Source organism: Semicossyphus pulcher, unplaced genomic scaffold (genome assembly GCF_022749685.1).
Source record: "Semicossyphus pulcher isolate SPU_LCO1_2020_fin unplaced genomic scaffold, fSemPul1.0.p SCAF_2, whole genome shotgun sequence".
Taxonomy (NCBI): Eukaryota; Metazoa; Chordata; class Actinopteri; order Labriformes; family Labridae; genus Semicossyphus; species Semicossyphus pulcher.
Genome location: NW_027211693.1, coordinates 22755147 through 22775798, shown reverse-complemented (window position 1 = coordinate 22775798; position 20652 = coordinate 22755147). Strand labels below are relative to the sequence as shown.

Sequence of the window (20652 nt, the reverse complement as noted above, 5' to 3'; positions counted from 1 at the left end):
TCCAATGTGAGAATGCGTGGGGAGTATGTATATAATAGAGCCTTTCCATCTGATAAACAGAGATATCAAAGTGATCATTATAGCAAAGGACGATCAATAAAGTGAGAGGACGCCGCTGGTTTGGAGGAGCACCGCGCGCGGGGTACGCTTTGTGCGTGCATGGACCGGACTTGTTTCAACTTTTTCTCCCTCCTTGAGTCACCGTACTACTTTTTAAATGCCGTCGCTTAATTTGACAGCTGTGCACACAATGGCAGAGGTCGGGAGTTTTCTGGGGACAATCGACCTGGATTTACAAAGCTTTCCGGCACTCGGGAATATGCCCCTGCCGGAGTCTCCGGTGGGCTTGAATGAGCGGCTGGGGCAGATTGAAGGGAGGCTGCAGCGGGGGTCGCCGACGGATTTCGGGCACCTTAAAGGGATCCTGAGGCGGCGGCAGCTCTACTGCAGGACCGGCTTTCAGCTGGAGATATTCCCCAACGGGACTGTGTATGGGACGAGACAGGACCACAGTAGATTTGGTGAGGGTTGTTTTTAAGCTTTAAAGTTTTATTGATATGAGAAAGTCGAATTACCTAATATTCTAATTACTTTCTTGTCTTAATAACATCAAATAGGCCTTTTACCACGGTCGAGTTATACCCACAGTTACATAGGTCAAAGGAAATGGGCTGAACTTTGACCTCCATCTCGAGAAGAAGCTATTTTCAATCTAACATTTTATAACAGTTTTCAGTTATGTTCGAGTTCAATGCCGTGTTATAGCCTATTTCTCGTCAATTTAAAGAATTGTCGCTGCTGTCACTCTGAGGTGAAGTGAGTTTAATTAGGAGCCTTTTTCCTGCCGCACATCCCCAGTGAATAGTCTCTCGTGCGTCACTGTCACCTGGCGCGCGGGGAAGCAGAGCCACACACCTTTTCCTGGCAATCCCCGCTGCGCGTGGGGGGCAGGTGTCTCTCCTCCGCCACAAACAAGCAGCGCGTGCGCGTGCTGCTGTCGCGCGCCCGCAGTTGTAAAGATACGGTCCCTTCAATGTAAACGGAGCAAGGTGCGGCTCGCGCGAGAGAGATAAACAAATTAGGTCAGAGGGCAGATACGCACACGTCTCGCGCCTGAAGTCATCTCACAGGTGCGCAGTAATACTAATTTAAAGCACGAGCACAGCTTAGGGAGGATCTGATGTTTTGTGTTCAGCGAAAACAGGCCGGTGTACAGGGATGGGTGGTCCGCGTGTTTGTCTCTGGCTTCACTTAGCTTTAAAAAGCAACGTCTTTGTTAGAGCTACAGGACGTGGCTTTGATTAGAGGGATATGAAACACACTCTTCACCCCACAAAAATTAGAGGGATGTTCTGTGTCATCCTCTGGCATCACATGAGGTCGTGGAGATGGGGACCAGGTGGCTGTAAGCCGGCCTCTGCCAGCTGGATCCTCTCTGACTAACAGAACAGTCTTTAACAGACTTTTAATTTCACCGGTTGTTCCCCTGCCTTTGAAGTGAATGCTCACTTTTCTGTAACTTCCTGTGAGTCAGCACCCCAACCAAACCATGTACCCACATCTCAGCCTCTTAAAAGTCTTCGCTCAGTGTGTAGAAGTAGGAAAGTCCCATAGACAGGAACACATTTATAGATACCACCACCAACAATGATTAAAAGAGTGATGCATATGACCGGACTATAATAAGAAAGCCAGAACATGAAAGACATCTTTACCTGATGCTGTTACACCACTTCATAGATACGTCTGTTCTACTTTAATGAATGAGAACATAAGTAAGTTAGTGGCCTTAAAACAGCAATTTTCCCAGTGAGGAATGGTGATGCTGGTTTTTCATTTTAATGCAGGAGTAATGGTGCATTAGTAGCAATGTCTTCTATTTCATTAATGGAGGTCACTTGTTGCTGTGTGTGTGTTTGTGCTTAAACCTTCCTGACTTCCTTCTTTGCATTGTGTGTGTGTGTGCGCATTGTTTGACCTCAGGCATCCTGGAGTTCATCAGTCTGGCAGTGGGTCTGGTGAGCATCAGAGGGGTGGACGCCGGACTCTACCTCGGCATGAATGAGAAAGGAGAGCTCTATGGGTCGGTGAGTAAAAAAAAAACCCATTCATTCACATTCACCTCCCCTCACCTCGTCGTGTCGCTCAGGGTCTCATTCATAACAAGTCTGGCCCTTCACAACAGAATACGCTATCTTCCATCATGTCAGTGCTGAGCTTTCAAAAATACGTTTTCAGAGGCAATGCGAGAGTCCGTTGTTATCAATGTTCCCGTCCGGGGCAGATGGGAAAACCACAGCGAGACAAAACAAGTACGTGGTTCTTTGAGAAGTCTCACACTCTCGGTCGCACACTTCCTTCTCCTGCTGTTTTTTTCATCAGTATGCTGAGCGGAGAAATTAAAAAAGAGAATAAATTCAATAAAAGACGGCAACGTTTTCACCGAATACAACCGGCAGAAGCAAAGAAAAGAGAAAGTTTTACAAGGGAGGGGCGCTTTAGAGAGCAAACTAACCTCTTCATTTATGCAGAAATATTTACATATTTTCCCAAAGTGGAGACAGGAAAGTTTGGAGTCACTTTGGATGTGTGCTGTGGGAGAATGTGGTGGAGATTCACCTCTGTGTGCACAGCTGGACCGCAGTGTTAAACACATTAGGATAATCTCCTGCACAGTGAATGTAAAACAGAGACAAAGTTTCTTCTTCTTCATCCTGGCTGATTTTGTCTCTCATGTGGTATCTGGACACAAAGCGGGAGGAAAGGGAAGAGATAAAGACAATGAAGGGGAAGTCTGTGAGGGTTACCTGTATCAGGTGTCCCAGGGCATTACCTGAGGGCCTCTCGGGGCTCAGACTCCCACCCTGGCTCTGGACATTTTCGAACAGAGGCGACTTTTAAAGCCCGGGCCATTATGTTGAAAAGTGCAGATATTGTTACTGCATGCTATCAGAGTCTGGCATCCTGGAGCTTTGACCCTGAGGGGAGGAGGGGCGGGCCGTGGCGGGAGGAGGCAGTGATTTGAGGGGGGGCGGGGCGGGAGGGTAATTGCACACCTGACTGAGTCACCTGACTGACAGAGGAAGTATAGACACGTTTGTCTGAGGCTGAGGGGCCAGGAGGTGGAGGTGGAGGTGGAGGTGGAGGTGGAGGAGGGGGACAGGTAAAAGGCTGCTTCCGTCCCACAACCGCCAGACCTTGACGAGCTTTTGATCCGATGAGGTTTGTGTGTGTGCGTGCGTGTGTGTATTAGGATGGAGCTGGCCCAGTCATGTGCCCTCAGGGCTGTGTTTACAGACAACAGCTTCACCACACAGCCGCAGCCAAGCACAGCCTGACAGCCTATCAACAAAATTGCTGCTGGAATAAAAGCCGAGACTCTTGCACAAACAGTACAACGTGTGTTATTAAAGGCGGAGATTGATTGATGGCTGTGTAGAGAAGCTACGTTCTCTTAGCCAAAAACATAAAAAGCTAGTAGAAGGCGTTCAGGAGGGATCGGTGGTAGTGACACCCTCAAAAAGGGGGTACATATTTGTCTCCTTGTCCTGTGCGATACCCCTCGAGCTCGAGCCGAGCTGCTGCATGACTGACTGGTCTTGGCAGCAGAGCAGCTCTCGCCCTGATGTGTCTTATTGTTCTCACACACTCACTCAGCCAGCACACTCTCACCTGCTGAACCCGCAGCCATCGCTCATGCTGCGCTGTCAGTGCAGGCTTTGGGAGCAGCTCTGTGTGTGAGGGAGGGAGCGAGGGAAGATTGCACGCCCCTCTTACTGTTCTTCTTGCATCACAGGGAGGGGAATAGTTCTCCATGCACAACGAGAGGTTAACAGGTCTAAGGAAAAGGGAAAAGCTGCTCATAATGACTTCCCCTGTATTGTAATAATGAGCACCTGCTGGAGTTTCTACTGCTTCAATTCAGACTGAAACAGTTAATAAAATGTATAAAGGGGTAGAGTGGAATCTCATCTTAACCTCTTTTAATTTTGTTGCTGTTGCATCATGTTCCCCTTGACTTATCGGCTGTTTTGTGTCCTATAGAAGAAGCTGACAGCGGAGTGCGTGTTCAGGGAGCAGTTTGAGGAGAACTGGTACAACACCTACGCTTCGACTCTGTACAAGCACACAGACACGGGGCGCTTCTACTACGTGGCCTTAAACAAGGACGGCTCGCCCAGGGAGGGCAGCAGGACTAAGAAACACCAGAAACTCACCCACTTTTTACCCCGGCCGGTGGAGATCGAGAAGATCCCCCAGGCGTACAGGGACTTATTCCAGTACAGGTGACCAGAGCTCACGCCGGGGGAACTGGTTACAATCGCAGGAACGGATATAGAAGACGAGGAGAGAGGGGGTGTTGTGGATACTTTGGACCTAGTGCAGAACTGTTTACCCTCGACTCCCCCTGAGGTCACTGTGTTTACACCTCAGCCTACCACCAACAACGTTACAGCACTGACATAAACATTGTGCATGTTCCTGGATGCTACTAGTTTGCCTCTGCAGCAGAGGGAAAGTTGTCTTATAAAACCACTGCGGACGTGGACGGAGGAGGCCTGCACGCGATGAGGACGATCCAATCAGGCGCCACGTTTGCTCCATAACCACTTTTTTTTTTGAATGAGGGAAATGCGCAGAAACTTTTGCAGCATGCAACGACAAGTGGAGTCATGGTTGTTGCCGGTCTCTGAGAAGCACTAAGCTGGTGTGGGAGTAAAATGAATGGAGCACCATGGAGAGACTTTTAGGAGCTCCGATGGTGGGAAGCACTGCGAGTGTCACATTGTGCATTTTTCATGCACTAAACAGCGACAGTAACGTTAAGTGTACGACAGGGCACATTCCACACACACACAGACGTATATGGCAGAAGAAGAAGAGAAGTGCTGCATGCATGTTAAGTGACAGGTTGGGATCGTGAGGAACTAAAGAGTCTGTAGGTAGAAAGTCTCGAGTAACAAAGATGTCGTCCAAATCAAAGATGGAAGAGGGGGAAAAAAAACCTTCAGGATGAATGTGTGTGAAATGAAAGAGCACTTACTGCACATGCCCGGTCCCCGCTGTAGGCTCATTTGGACTCCCATGTAACCGTCAGAGTCTCATTCATCACATTTAAATCAAAGATCAAGCAGCGTCTTGTAGGATTTGTATGCAAACAAGTGATTAAGCTGGGGACAAAAGCACTTCTCTGACTGTGGTTGTAAAGACGTAATGATGGGTGTTTTCTTTAAAGATGGTGACTTGTAATGTTCAGAGTGTCGGGAACATTATTAAAAATGCAAGCAGCTGAGGTGTACATATGGGTGATCCTATTTATGAGATGTACAATATATTTATTTTCTACATATAAAGTATAAATATAAATCTATATATTTATTTATTGCAAAGACTTTATTTTGTAATGAACTTGAAGTTATCTGGACTGTAGATTCTACTGAAATTATACCAAAAAAACGACAACATGAACATGACAATAAAATTGTCCTGCTTTCTACAACTCTTTGTGAGAGACTATTTTTGCTTGGATAAACATCTGATGTACCGATTAAACCCAGATATAGAATCTGTGTGAATGTTGGATTTCTTTTTCTTTTGTTTTCAGCCGAGCTGAGCCACAGCCAGCGTGGTGGAGACTGAAATATCTCAACAACTGTTGGATGGATTGCTGTATAGTGTAGTACAGACATTCATACTCCCCAGAGGATTAGTTTGAATGACTTAAAGGAGCAATTTGCTCATGGAAAAAGCCACTGTCAGTCAAAGCTGGTGTTCTCTGTAATCAATAGAAGCAATAATATCAATATAATATAACAGCTTGTGTTTCGCCCATTCTACATTCCTACAATACCCAGCGTGCATTGCGCCTCCCTTTGAAAGGAGCAGCCCAGTGAGAGACGCTGGAGTGAAATACTACCGTTTAAGTCATTGATTGCTGCAGGCAATGGCCCCTGAGCGGTGCAGAATCCAAAACATGCCGAGAATATACCAGTGGATCGTCTAAAAAAAATCTTCAGGTCTGCAGTCTACATTTCAAACCTGACGACTTTGAGGCATGACAGCGGAGGCGGGCGTCCTAGATTGAGGAAGTGTAGTTTAGCGAGCTACCTGGCCTCCGCCAGATGACGCGTTTTACGTAGTCCGGCGGAGGTTTTCCAGGGCCCATTGGAGAAGCAGATAGCGTCCTCCAAAGGCACAGAGCGAAATTGCTATTTTTCCTACCATAATGGCATCAGCTCCTCATAATAGCATGATGGGACTGAGGTTAAAAATCAGTGAACTGGAACTTTAAGTTTTCCTTTAGTGCAACTAATGTATGACTAAGTCTTTGGAGACCGTGATTATGCAGCCTGCTAATTATTATTCAAAAAACTCAAATGTAATAAAGTAATTAAAGAGTCATTGAGGTAAAAAAGATGCAGCAGACGTTTTCTTAGAGAAAAGCGTTGTTACACTCCCGTGCCAGTTTGCCCTCCTAAACCCTTTAGCGAGTAACGTGCACAGACCCTCTCTGTCTCCACGAGGTTTAGCCAGCCTACATCCACCGTACAAAATCAGATTCCTTATGCAACTGGATCCCGACTCCTAATTGGCTTTACACATCAGCATGGACTTAGCTCAGTGATTGGTTGTTCATTGCAGGGGCCTCACAGACTCCACTGTGCAGCAAGCCCTTTCAATGGACAGAAACAGCTGCCTGCTGCACAGAGAACCAGCAGGGATGTGCCGCAAACCTGGAGTGGTGGTAATCTGGGGCTGAGAGGGGACGGGATCAACATTTCAACATCTGCAATAGTTGTAATGTTTCTCCACTGGCAGATATCTGTAAGCTGTGAGAGCAAGCTCCCCTGGGGGGAGGGAATGGAAAAGTCAAAGACATGCAGGGGAAAACCCTGGCAGACTGAGAAATGAAAACAATACCGGGAGAGGGAAAAATAGATGAAAGATTGAAGGGAGAAGAGAACGGGACAAAAGGCACTTAGTGCTGTGGGTGTGAAATAGTCATTGCATTAGATTGTATCAGCGATCTGTTTTCCAGCTACAGCGAGAAACGATTTGAATAAAGCTTTGTTTTTTAAACGAGGATTGTATTAAAGGATCAGTGTAGTTATTGCGTTACCTTTGGACACACTTTGGAGGCTGTATCTCGTCTTCGAGCTAAGCTAGGCTAACCGGCCGCTGGCTGTAGCTTCATCCAACACAGACCTGAGGGTGGAATCCATCTTCTTATTTACCTCTTGGCAAAAAGCAACAAGGGCATTTAACAAAATGTAAAAGTTTCTTAAATGTGTCCCAAAACAATCTTTATTGATTGAAACAGGGACACTGAATTTTAACCATAACCTTTTATCTGCCAAAATAATAGAACAGCTTTAGTGTTTAGGTCGTCCAATGAGAAAGGGCCAAATGTAAGTTACATACGAGCTCATTTATAAACAATGTTTTACAGTTAGACTTTCAGAAAGCCCAGAACACACGATGGTTATAATTCTCTAATAACCAGATAAATGGGATCAATATCTCATGTCACCTTAGTTCTGGTGGCCTACAGGCCAAAGACATTGACCATGAACTACAGCATCCGGGCCTGGATCAAGTGTGGTCAACTGACCCAGCTACTCAGTCAGTACAAAGCACTCTTAGTCATCATTGGGTCATTTGGTTTTCAGGACTGAAAATATGAACAAACACAGGAGATTCTCACTCTTTTGGTCACTTTATTAAATGTTATATTAAATACTTATCAAGATAATAGCAGATCAGATTCATGGCAAATCATGTTGGTGTATTTGCTAACATAAGAACATTCTTAGAGGAGGGCCAAAAAGTGTCTCTACATTTATGAAATACACCTTGTGCAAACACAGGAACCAACAAGAGACAGCAGGCGTCTCTTCAGGAGAAATGAACACATTCCTCATGATCAACAGTTACACCAGTTTAAGTATTTAGAAGCAAAAATGTGCCAAAGTAGAATACAGGTAGTCTGGGGGCCTGCCTGTTGAGACTACAGTGTCCAGAAGGCGTTTCTCACAAAGCAAAGGGCGCAGATCAGCCGGGCATGAAAAGATTTCCAGTCCATACTCTTCTGTCGAATCAGTCGTGAAACACACATTTCATTTTTTTGACAGAAAAGTAAAGGGACAGGTTTTGGGCCCTGTGGTGCCCCGCTGACCTGGCTGCGCTTTGTGAGACCCAGTCGCTCACCCAAAGCTGGGGATCAACACAAGTGGAACATAAACAATGAACAGGACGCACAGTGCTATGCTAGACAACACGTGACAATGAGGATGATGTTACAAAAAGGTCATAGGAACCGGCAGGCAGTTTTGAACAACACAAGCATTCCATTATCATGTTCAGCGACAACTAACGTAAACACTTAAAAGCAGAATAGAAAAGATTCTCAACAAATCTCAGAACTTTACAGAGTTTTTTTAGGAAATGAATATAAGGCCATATTTTTTTTCTTTTTATTCTGTTTTTGTTGAATTATCAATTTCTTCTCCCAAAAGGAGCAGGACTGTGCAGCACCATCAGCTGTCTGCTTTGCTAGTTATCAGTGACGGAATCTACCGGGGCTAATTATTAAGCTTTACATCATAGAGTCCTGTCACCAACGACACTGGTCCCACTCAGGTTCAGTTAGGCATTTTAAAACAGTATAAAAAACTGAGTTTAAATAATAACGAAATCCTCTTTTAAGGGGAAAACATAACAATGCTTGAAAGCATTGGGGGTAAAACTTGTCTTTAAATACATGAAAAATGAAGATATAGAACTTGAATAACATTAAGGCGGTATATACATTTTCTTCTCTTCTAATGGATCCTTCCACACAGTCATTTATACATTATATACCACCGTCTCTCAGAGAACTACAGAACAAAGAACTGAGAGTCTATCCCTCTTGAGGCTCCAGTGGACAGCAGCCTGGTCTCAAAACTACTCCACCCTCTGCTTGGTGCACCAGTTCGCTTTGAGCTCCGAGAGGCCTCACGCTGCGTTTGTTACTGAGGACTGGGCCTCGCTGGGACGGGGCCACTGGGAGCCGGCTAGCTGAGTGGGGTGAGGGGAAGAGGAAGGGTTCCTCTGACCTACAAGCCCTTGGAGGGCCCAGGATTCTTGCCCATGCCTTGGTGGGGGCCAAGGCCGTGGAGCTGTTGGTAAAGCCCCAGCAGGTCCATCTGGCTGAGCCCGCTGCCTCCCATCATGCCGTTCTGTATGGCCAGCTGGTTCAGGTAACTGGCCTGGTTGGCCATGGCCAGCTGCTGCTCCTGCACCTTCCTGTTGGTGATCAGCTTCTGCACGAACATCATGAGCTGGGCAGACGAAACCAAAAAGATATGGTTCAAATAAGTACACATGGGGACAAGGGTAAGGCAAAAACAAGTTTACACGCAGTGCAAGAACCTAATCACTGTAAAACACACATTTAAAGGGTATGATTTTTCAGGACCTACATGGCATTACTGCTTAAGGCACTACCTAGCACACCTCAAGTTAGAGGTCAAGTAAAGAGATGTAGCTAAAGCCTGTGAGGGGTCAAAGCTTTCATAGCTAAATATACAAAACAGACGCTAACACTGCAGGTCATTGTTTAGTTTTTGCAGGTTTATCCAGTTAGGACTGGGTCATGCATAATGTAGATGCGTGCAACTAGATATCATCCATGATCAGGTTTTAATAATATGAATAAAATAAAATTTTAAAAGCCTAGTGTGCTGACAAACAGCGACAGCCGCTATCAGCTGGACACGGAGCTGTTCTTACCGTCTGCTGCCTGTTGAGGACGTCCCTGTACACAGCTTCCCTGCGCTTCAGCTCCTGCTCCACACTGGCCTGTCGACCCAGAGAAATGGACTGGACCTGAGTCTCTGTGAGTGCTGGGTTCTCCTTCCACTGTGGGGAGAGGACGGTCACATGTTCAACGACAGACGGGACTTCTTTTGTTGAATAAAGATTATTTTTTTATCAAGTTATCAAGACTGTGTTGCACAAGTTGCGACACTCACCACTCTGGCGATAGTATCTTCCATTGACTCGCGGGAAAACGTCTTCAATGCATTTGTTGCTTCAATGACTTTCTGTCTTCCCTGGTTTATGAGTTCCTGATCACAAAAAGGGGATGCAAATAATGAAACATGGTGAGCGTCTCTCATTTTATTGACATGTTAACCGTGGAACCAATCAGCTATCTTCTCACGACTATTTGGCCTTGGGGGGCAATGGGCAATATTTTTGTGCTGTGTTTTATGGGCAACATTTCCTGTTCTGTGAACTGGTTGTTGTTTACAGCCTGACGAGCAACTGGAGAGGAATAACACGCTGAATACGGTCATTGCGATTTGTGTAGTATCAATGGAAAGGTGTAATCAAGGTTTTCAAACAGCATGTGGTTGTCTGAACCTTACTAAGACAGTTTTTGCTGTTTTTCCTTTAATTGTTCCCAAAGCTGAAAATAGATGATTAATTTAAAAAGCTATTAAGTAGCAGTTCGCTCTGTCAGTCAAAGCTGGTGTTCTCTGTAATCGATAGAAGCAATAATATTTCAACTTGGCGCCATAGCTGTGGAGAAAGTTGTACAGCTCGTGGTTTCACCCATTCTACATTCCTACAACACCCAGCATGCATTGTGCCCCTCTGTTTGAAAGGAACGGCCCAGTGAGAGACGCTGGAGTGAAATACTAAGGTTTTAGCTGCAGGCAATGGCTCAGAGCGGTACAGAATCTGAAAGACGAGGAGGATATACCGGTGGATCATCTAAAAAATCTTCAGGTCTGCAGTCTACATTTCAAACCTGACGATTTTGAACGAGACATGACATCGGAGGCGAGCGTCCTAGAGTGAGGAAGTGTCGTTTAGCAAGCTCTCTGGCCTCCACCAGATGACGTGTTTTACGTAGTCTGGCCGAGGTTTTCCAGGGCACAGAGCGAAATTTGCTTTTTTTCCTACCATAATGGCATTCGTCATCAGACGATGGTGGATTTCATTTTGACCAATGCCTGCTGCCTTTTTTCGCTCTGCAAACAGATTATTTATCTGTAGATATCTGTTTAAAATACCTTTACATGAATGTTTACACCGACACAAACTTGGAGATTTAACACAAACTGTGCAGTTCTTCATTGTTTTGTTTTACGGCCTGCAAATATGCTGCATCATTCAGTCAAATTCCAGCAACAAAGCTGAACTTTATTGACTCTGCAGTGCATCAAACGGCAGGCGGATAAAGTTACCGACTATATGGTGAAGAAATATCTTTCACAGGAGTTGGTTGGTCCAAAGACTCTAAGTAACCAATAAAGACTTGGTAGCTCCATCAGTTAAATGTTTGTTTGCATGACATTCTTTACAGCTGATCTCTTTCACAAGTTAATAAAAGTCTCTGCTTTCAAAGACACAGAGGCAACAACATCGTTTCTGCACTCCTGACTTCCTTACTGAAAACACAGACGGTGCTCTCCCTCAGTCAGATCTGTCACCGCGTATAAATAGCTGCTGCCCCAGACATGAAGTATAAGAACCTGCATGTCGGCCACTAGGCTGTTGTCACAATTAGCAGTGGGGTCTGAGGAATGTGGGGCTCCATGCCGTGGGGGGAGGAGAGAGGGAGGAGTGCGAGGCAGAAGAGGGGCATGTGGAGCTCATTACTTACCTCCAGCTGCTGGTTGGTCATGGAGGCCAAAGCCGCCACGTTGTAGGAGAAGTAGCTGGAGGAGCCCATGTCCATCTGGGAGTATTGTGTCTGGTAGTTGGTCCTCATGGACAGACCCTGAGAGATGAAAGGCAGAGAGGGAGAGAGAAGAGGCCAGGAGGCAGGCAGAGGCCCCCCCGACATCCAACAGAAGAGCAGGATTAGTACACATCAATTAGGCAGGTGTTAAGAGCCACCAAGGGCATGATGGGAAAGACAGTACGCCATCAGTGTCGACAGTTCACTTCGCCTGTCGCCCTCGTTCACACGGAGCCTTGTCTTGCTCTTAACTCGACGTTCACTCAGTGATCTTGACAGCAGAGCTTTCATCTCTTCACACATACAACTTGTTGCCTGGTGTCTGCCCGCTCCTCCTGCATTAAATATGCGTGTGCGTTTCTGCGCTGTGTGTGTTTGTCTGTGTGAGAGTAGTGACCTGAAGTAAACAGTCTCGTCCCAGTAAAGGCCAGCAGGATGCCAATGTTTGTGTGTAATTGAGCCTCTGCTGCAGATGGTTTTCCCCGTGCCCTGTAATCTGGCCATCCGGTATGTAGGGGTGTGTGCGAGTTAGCGTGTGTGCTGGGGGACAGTGGGGGTCTTTGGACCTGGTCAGAGACAGGTGTGCAGGCCCAAACATAACAAATCCTCAAAACAACTTTGAAACCCAAACGCACGCGAACACACACACGCACGCTCTTCACGTTTAAGGTTTGTTATTAAGAAGCAGTCGCTCTCCGACTTCAGCTGCGTCCTCACACGTGCTTCAGAAACAAACTCTACACTTCTTTTTCCAAAACGCAGCGTCTGAAATCTAAATTTATGGCACGAGTCTCTGTGAGCTGAAATCTTCCCAGTGAGTCCGAGGGCACCTGGGTTCAGTTTAGTTTTGGGCGCCTGATCATGTTCTCACAGGTTTTCCCATTTCCTGAGTTGCAAATCTGATATTCATACACATAGCTTTTCCTGGCCACCACAGGCCGACCCTTCAGTCGTGAAGACATTAGCAGAGGCCGGGTTACGTTCCAGTTGTTTCTTCTACAAAGCTCGGCGTACACAGCGTGATACTGAACAGCATCTGAAAAGTGGCTACTTGTGCATCTTGCCGGAGATGCAAACGCAATTGAAATCCTCACATTCGACCTCAGCGCCGCTGTTGTTCCTGCGACTGGGAACCCTCTGTTCTCTCGAAAAAGCAGAGGAGCTCGGAGGGAAAAGCCGCTTAAGGCACACAGAGGGCAGAGGAGGGAGAGCGTGTTGGAAAAATAATCATTAGAGTGAATTAGAATCTAGGATTACACCGGGGGGGAGAGGAGACCTGCTCCTGCTCTCTTACATCACCCCCTCCCTCCTTACAGTTCTCCAAATAAACCCCACTAATTGCCCATTGATTTGTCCCACAAGAAAAAGGAGGGAGGGGGGTGCACGAGGAAAAGAGAGAAAAAGTGAGGAGTCTAACAGAGACAGAAGAAGAGTCCCGAACCCTCTGAGGACCTGAAGTACTTGCAGTAAGTAACACTGAGACGGCTTAGACAACTTGTGAGTGATTTGATCGTCAGCCTGACGGTGGTCCAAAATGAAATGAAGAAAGTGTGGGTTTGAGGTGGAGGGGGGCTGTCATCTGCTTATTCTAAGCCATGATAAGATATAAGATTATACCGATTGAACACCGACTTGTATAGCTCGCACTTTGATGTCAATGATGTGGAGAAATGACGGCCACCGGTTTATCACAATTCTTTGTCTTTCCGTTGCCCTTTGACAGACGGAGCATGTCAGGAGGTGCTGTCAGCTGAGCTGCTGATAACATTAGCTTGCATTGTTTCTAAGAGCTCTGGTTTTTCCCATAAGGATTGCATCAGTGTTGGTCGTTCAGAAGGTATTTAATGGGAGCTGAATTTTCTGCAGAGCTCTCCTCCTCTTCTAAACAAACAGATGGTAATATCATCCAGTGAAAACATCAAATAAAGCAGGTTCACTTCCAGTCTTTCCAGCCCTCTTCTGCAGACACAAGATGTCTATTGAGGGGCTGCTAACTGAGCTGTAACTAAGAACCTCATCACACCTGATCTGCCTTAAGTACAGGTGTTAACACACCCAGGACGGACTGATGCAGACATGATCACTCAGGCCACATACGGAGGTGCTCTGGGACGCATTTATCCACATACGTCTGGCAGTGTGTGTGCGCACGTGTCCTGGGCCACATTAAGCACTGCCCACTCCTAACAGTTTATTATAATGCAGCGCAGTGATGACACCGATCTACACCTGACTCAACTGAGTAGAACTGTCAGGAGTTTATCGGTTCCAACGTTCATTTTATCACAATTTCCTGTCCACATAGCTCTCGTGCATGTGGTTTCAAAGCTGTGCTTAGCATGCATGTCTGCGTGTGCGCACTTTCTCCCTGCCCACCTTTTTCTCCGCTTCATATTCAGCCCAGGCTGCCTTGCGATCCTCCTCGCTCAAGGCTTCCTCCTCCTTGTGGTCCAGCAGGGAGTCATGTTCGTGGTAACATGCGATCTGGTCCTTATTGTTCTGCAGCATCTCAGCCAGGAAGGGATCCTACAGCAGGGAAGATGAAGAAAGAAATCATGGTGGGTTTAAAGTCATCCTTGGAGGGGAGAGGAGATTAAGAAGGCACCTGAGTTATAGAGGTTACTGTATATTCAGAGTAGCTGCATGTAAGCTTTTATTGATTGTTAATGATTAAATAACAGGTTCACACTTTTCTTTTAAGTATAATATAATAGTCAGATTCCCTGATAAACACTGAAACAGGTTTTAGCTGCTTTCTCTTTCCCTAATACTGTCAACACTGTTGAATGGGAACAAATGCAACAATAGGATTAAAACCAGTGGCAATCACAGTTTATGGTATGCTTATCAACAGCAAGGCCACCAGGACAAGCCAAACTGCAACACAAGGAAGTAAGACTGCACTGTTGCTGCATCAAAAACATTTGATTTGCCGGTAAGAGGATTAAAAGGACATGTTAAAAAGAACAACCAAAAATAAGTAAATAAATTGGGGGTGGGGGGTTGGATTTAGGTTTCCATGACTACATTGTTATTGAAAACAATACCTGAGAAAAATTAAGAGAGCGGGCCAGGCTCCGCTCACACAAACATGGTTTAAATTACTCTCCCTGCAGCACGTTTGCTTTTCTTTGTCTCGACTTCGCTTTACATTAAACTTTGCAATCTGGAAACAACGTCATACAGAAGTTGCATCATTAACCTCCACACGGGCCAACTCTCTGCTCTCCTCTCTTTCCTCTCTCCGTCTCACTTTGAACTGTGACAATGAGTGTGAAGCCGCAAACGAAATTAATCATAGACGTCACTGGTATTAAGGCGGTCAAAAAAAAAAGACCAAAACAGAAACACCAAACTATGAAATTAAGCAGTGATTGCAGACCTGTGTTGAATAAACAGAAAATAAACATCAGACCAGATGGGGTGAAACTGGATCCCTTTAAGAGGGGGTAGAAGTGAGCTGCGAGACAGCTACACGGGACCCTATTTTGAGGCCTCACATCTCCAGAAAGTGACAGACACGGTGGCTGGAACAGGTAGGAGCAGACAGGGCCGCAGAGCTACACACCCGCATCCCCATCGGCCTACAACACCGGAGCCCTGGACCTGATTGTGCTCCTCATTGACACATGTTTATGTTTCCCAGCCATCACACTTAATCAGGACAAAACCAGGCCACCCCTGAACAACCAGACATTTCTGAGCAGCGGCACAGCCAGCGATTCAACCGCTGCATTGCTCTCTAATTAGGACATAAAAGCACAGAAGAGCCTGTGGCCTGACTCGGATAAAAGGCATCCATTATGGTTTGTTCTGCCAATACAGGTGGGCACAAGGTCAGATAGATGCCACGGTGGATGCCAGCTCAGGCACTTATGTTAGCATTGGTATAGAGTCAACACAGAAATGACTTCCACCTTCATAGATTGCGACTGGCCTGCTGTGCGGCCTGAAGGAGGAGAGGGACGGCAGGTATTTCCGACTATGACACAAACAAACAAAAACCTCTGCCTCCTAGAATCAGAGTTCAGTTTGAAAGCAATTCCTGCAATATTTTGTGCAACTTGCATTCCTAATTGAAACAGATTGAGCTGGATTATTATTAAGTCAGCTACAGCCACAGCCAACAGGCACTGGTCCACAACAAGAGCTGGCAGCTACAGTCCTGATGGCTGCAGAAACATAAACTGTCACAACAGCCAGGTCGCTCAGCTCATCTGAACACTTGCTCTACAAACACCACACTTGGGAATTTGTTGGCTACTGTTATCCTCCTACGTTTAAAGTATGTGTGGAAGAAAGCTGCAATTTGTCTAACATGTACAGTTTTCTTTAAAAGCATGAGAGAGGAGCACCAGGTTACGGGCCATCGGAGCTGCAGGTCAAATGACAGCACAGACTCCCACTAGAACCCAGTGCATTCTGGGATACCAAAGTAATCCCCACCAGCAGCAGCTCTGGGGTGGTCTGGTCCATCTCCATCCTGTGTGTGTGTGTGTGTGTGTGTCCCGAGCCAGCACTAATGATTGTAGGTAAACTGACCTGGGCTATTGTCATCCTGATGGAGCTGCATGTTAAAGCCTATCGCTTTACTGCAGGGGAAGAGAGGCAGCCGCAGACGCTGGGTGGGCAGATGCTCAGAGAGAAAGAGCTAAATTACCCCACTCAGCTCCACTTGTAGTCAGGGAAAATAAATGTGTGGAGCACACATGGGGGGAAATTCTGGAAGGAGTGGTGGCATTTGGGATTACAGAGCATTCAGATGTAGCAATGGAGGTGGCCGAGGCTAAGAAGGCTTTCGTCAGTCTTGAGTAAAGAATCGCGACAGGTTCAGTCTCTATAGAGGCTCGATAATCTGCAGTCCTGATTCCAAACAGCACTTAAGCTCCGAGTCATCAAAAGGTCTGTAAATGTGAAGCTGAAGTGCAACTTGCAGGTTACATTTTTTTACTACATAAATACTCCACTCGTCTGAAAATGGAAAAGGTGAATCTTTGATTTCATATTATTTACGAGACATTAGGGCACAGATTTAGAGGGAAACGTGGCTGTTTTCAGTAAAGCTTAGTAACTGTAATGGGTAAGTATTAAATCTCCCACTTGCTACTACTCATGATTTGTTAGAGCCTTTGGTGTGTGATAAACTTTGAATGTTGTGATGTGAGCACAGCGGTAGATATCGCTAGCTAACGCCGGTCACTCATCCCGACTCCTGCCCCGTTATCCGCTGGTTCTGGTCGCACTACAGCTCAATGACGCCTCAGTCTCTTTGACGGCTAACAGGCTCATAATAATAAGCCTGTGGTGCGGCGTTTGCATATGAATGAACAATTTCTTCATCTTCAATGACAACACTGGGATTTAGATCCATATTTATTCATGTTAATTAATCATTCGGCATTAATTGGCGGGACTCCCTTATGTAACGGTCGTCTGTTTTGATGCGGAAATAAAAGAAAACTTTTACAAAATCTTTGTAATCTAACAATTACTAAATAATTTTCCTACACTTTGATTCACTGGGGTCTCCAACCTGCAAGTTGCTCTTTGATGTAAAGCCAGCCCTACGGTCAGCAAAGGAAAACAACCTGTAGGCACCAACATGTAAGACATTTACCACTGTTTGAATCGTGTTCCATTCTTTCTATTGACAGAACAATTTATGCCCTCCTTCAGCCCATTTCTTGTACATGTGTATATGTTATGAAATCGGCGAGCCTGCCAGCAGTCCATAAATGATGTAAAGCAGTTCTCAGATCAGAAAGATGAAAACCTGGGAGTCGACATAAGCAGGCCTCATGTAGACTTTACAACTTGGCACTGACGCCGACGCGTACTTTACCAATAGAGTTTAGGTGGCGCTTAACTGTAAAGGGTCTGATGCAATTAAACACCCGCTTGCATTAATAGCTCTGGGTTCTTTGCCGGCGGGGTTCTTGGCCGCGTTATCAAATATTTTCTCGAGCTGAGAACATTCTCAACCACGTTAGCCCAATTTCCTGCACGTAAACGACCGCTTATTGTGCTGAGCACGCTTTAACCATGCTTCTACAGTGACTACTTTATTTTACTCCTGTCATTGCCACAGCTATTAACTCCTAGTTAACAGAGAAAAACACCACACAGGAGGAAGTCCATGTGCAGGAGAAGAGATTAAAGTTGTGAAGAATAAGGAGTAAAAGGGAAGAAAGCTACATAAAGATGGTGACCCTCAATTGGGAAACCCAATGATGTTTTCTAAATGTATTTAAAGTGGCTGTGACTGCCAGAAACTGTTTTTGACGCACAGGTGCGTTAGCCATAGCAACAGAGGGGGCCAAGACAGGATCCCGACAGCAGGAATGCAAGTGGCTGAGATATTTGTAATACCTAAACATAGCCAGTCAAAACTCTCTCTCCCCCAGTTACACGCAAGTGATGCACACAACCCTTCAGGCCTGCTCTAAACAGTTTCTCTCACAGAGACGCACTCAGCTCCGGGCGCTGAGCCCCACATCAAGAGGCCACCCGCGCCCTGAGGACCACGTTGTCTTTACACCCTCTGGGGCCTGCGCAAGTCACAGGGTTTATCTAGCTGTCAGTCAATTAACAAAGAAACAAAATCACACATGTCACAAAGGGCTATACAAAGACAATAAACATACCACATTCCTATAAAAACAAGCCTCAGCCAGCAGCAGTGCGTGTGTGTGGGGGGTGTATTTCTACAAGAGCTCGCTACAAGGGCCGGCCGGCAGGAGCTGGACGTGCAGGTCGAGAGGGACTCACAAGGAGTCAATGAGAGTATGATGGTCACACTGGACTGGAAGGGGAAAAGAGTCGAGGTGAGGTTGTTCAGTGCGAGTTTGATGTAGCTGTTCTCCACAGTGCTTTGGTTCTCTTTTCCCCACACACACGCCTACAACTCTGCTCTCTTACTGCCCACAGCTGCTTGCCCTGCCTCTTTCCGTGTCTCTGTGCTTTGTGTCTGTTCTGTTCACTTTCTTCATAAGCAGTATGTTTAATAGAGCTAAGTGCCCGGCCTGTTAACTAAGTGAATTTTTCACCTGCGATTCAGTTTTTACAAAAGCAGGTGACGTACTGAAAATGGAAAGCTAGGAAACTAGAGGTCTTCATGGGTCCACCAGAACCCGAGGACCCAGGTTCCTCAGGATGTTTTATGTGGGCTACAAGATCCGGGTCTGGACTCGTTCTATAACTTGGGGTTCCAGGTCTGTTCAAACTTATGTGTAATACCCGAGTGGATCCGGGAAGACCCAGCGGTGATTAGAAAGCGCTGGTCACTGTGGAAAGCAAAGTGCAGCTTTGGCCACAAGGTGGCACCGATGACCTGGCCGAGCGAGTGCTCGGGCTGCTTTTACTCAGGAGGTGAAGGGTCAGATCACAGGTCAGAATCGGACAACACGGATGATAGTAAACGAGAAAAGCTAACGTTAGCAGCCGTGGCAAAGAGTAATCGTTATCATTGTTCAACAGGACAAATAGTCAAAGTTATCTTTATTATGCTACATGCTACAAAACGACAATACTGCTTCTAAACGAGGAGCGCATTTGTCATCCGTCTGCGTGAAAGCAAGTGGAATTTTAATCTGAAATACCAAGTGGCTTAGCATCGCTGTTTTTATCCACATGACATGGATAGCAGAAAACCTGGATGCGTTTTATGAACTTTCTTGGCAGGAGGATGGATTATATGCACGGCCAAGCACAGGGGAGAAGGCTACGTCACACAGGTAGGACAAAAGGTTTTGTTTTGACAGCTGACTTACATTAACTTGATAACAATCAGCTGTGAAGTCAGTGCTGATCGGGTCTGTTTCCTGTGTCGGGTCCGACATTTCTCGGTTCTGCATGGGTCAGTGTGCCAGCTTTCAAATAATAGACGCATTTGGGTCGTACATTTCTATTTCCTTTGGAGCAACAGTGTAAGTAGGTCTATATTACAAAGAGAGGTTGCAACTCAATGAATACATTTACAGGGTGGACACACCAGAGGACACCTGTGTGTGTGTGTGTGTGTGTGTGTGTGTGTGTAGCAGACCCTACTCAACACAGGTAAGAATTACTCAGCAAATATACCTGGCCTCCTGTCCAAATAAGCCTGTCTTCTCCTGCACACCCACAAGAAGAAAAATCACAATCTAACAAACTAAAATAAGTAACAACTTCTTTCTACGACCGTGTTGCTGCATGACGTTCAACAACCACACAAAGATTCCTCCCGCACGAGGCAGACGAAGTCTCAACACATCAGAGCAGCAAACGTGGCCCCGTGCTCTCGCTTTTTCTCACCTGCAACAGCTCGGCCCCTCGCTGTTACTATCATTAGTGTTCTCTCCACCTGCAATGCAACAAGCTCGGACGTGTTTTCTGAAAGCTGGCAAAAAGCATTCTGGTATGAGTATGAGAAACCACTTACCCATGTAGACAAGGCAAGCTTCATCATAAAATAAGCCTTTAATCTAGTGAACATCACGGACTGATGATATATAATGTTTACAGAGTATCTGAGGCGGGTCTTTCCTTCAAGGTCAAAGTGACTTCCTTCCCCTAATGAGACAAGCATGGTGTGGCTTATTGCTCCAGTCTGCTCCGGTCTAAATTGTGGCCTGAGTGCAGCCTCCTGGTACCTGACAGAGCCTAATGACCACTGCAGCCATCACCTGCTGGGAGCACATACAGTAAAGGTACGCCCACAGCCTGGCAGCCTGACAGGCAGCGCACAATAACGCAACATTTGAAGAGAACACTGAGGAGGTATATATAACAAACTCTTATCTTAACTTCTCATTATGCATGTGGTCACATGTGAGATGAAAAAGAGACGAGTGTGATGAACAGGAAATAGGTGAGGGTGTCACAGGATGGGTGGGTGGGGAGTCAAAATCTCATGTCTGCGCTCAGAGGACCTTCTT

General features: G+C 46.0%; 2 protein-coding genes across 2 annotated transcripts in view; one reads left to right on the top strand and one right to left on the bottom strand.

The window, feature by feature from the left end:
• The first annotated feature begins 215 nt into the window (after positions 1 to 215).
• Positions 216 to 5417, top strand: fgf16 (fibroblast growth factor 16). The gene is made up of 3 exons (XM_069670047.1): positions 216 to 521; positions 1984 to 2087; positions 4045 to 5417. The coding sequence occupies exons 1-3, from the start codon at positions 218 to 220 to the stop codon at positions 4288 to 4290; spliced, it is 654 nt and encodes a 217-aa protein (XP_069526148.1). The 5' UTR covers positions 216 to 217; the 3' UTR covers positions 4291 to 5417.
• Positions 5418 to 7706: 2289 nt separating this feature from the next.
• Positions 7707 to 20652, bottom strand: part of atrx (ATRX chromatin remodeler) — a 30851-nt gene continuing 17905 nt past the window's right edge. The window contains exons 30-34 of the mRNA XM_069669291.1: positions 14114 to 14263; positions 11660 to 11776; positions 10017 to 10112; positions 9775 to 9903; positions 7707 to 9323 (exon numbers count right to left, since the gene is read on the bottom strand). Of these exons, the coding sequence (XP_069525392.1) occupies positions 9099 to 9323; positions 9775 to 9903; positions 10017 to 10112; positions 11660 to 11776; positions 14114 to 14263 (717 nt within the window). The 3' untranslated portion in view covers positions 7707 to 9098. The remainder of the gene's footprint in view (positions 9324 to 9774; positions 9904 to 10016; positions 10113 to 11659; positions 11777 to 14113; positions 14264 to 20652) is intronic.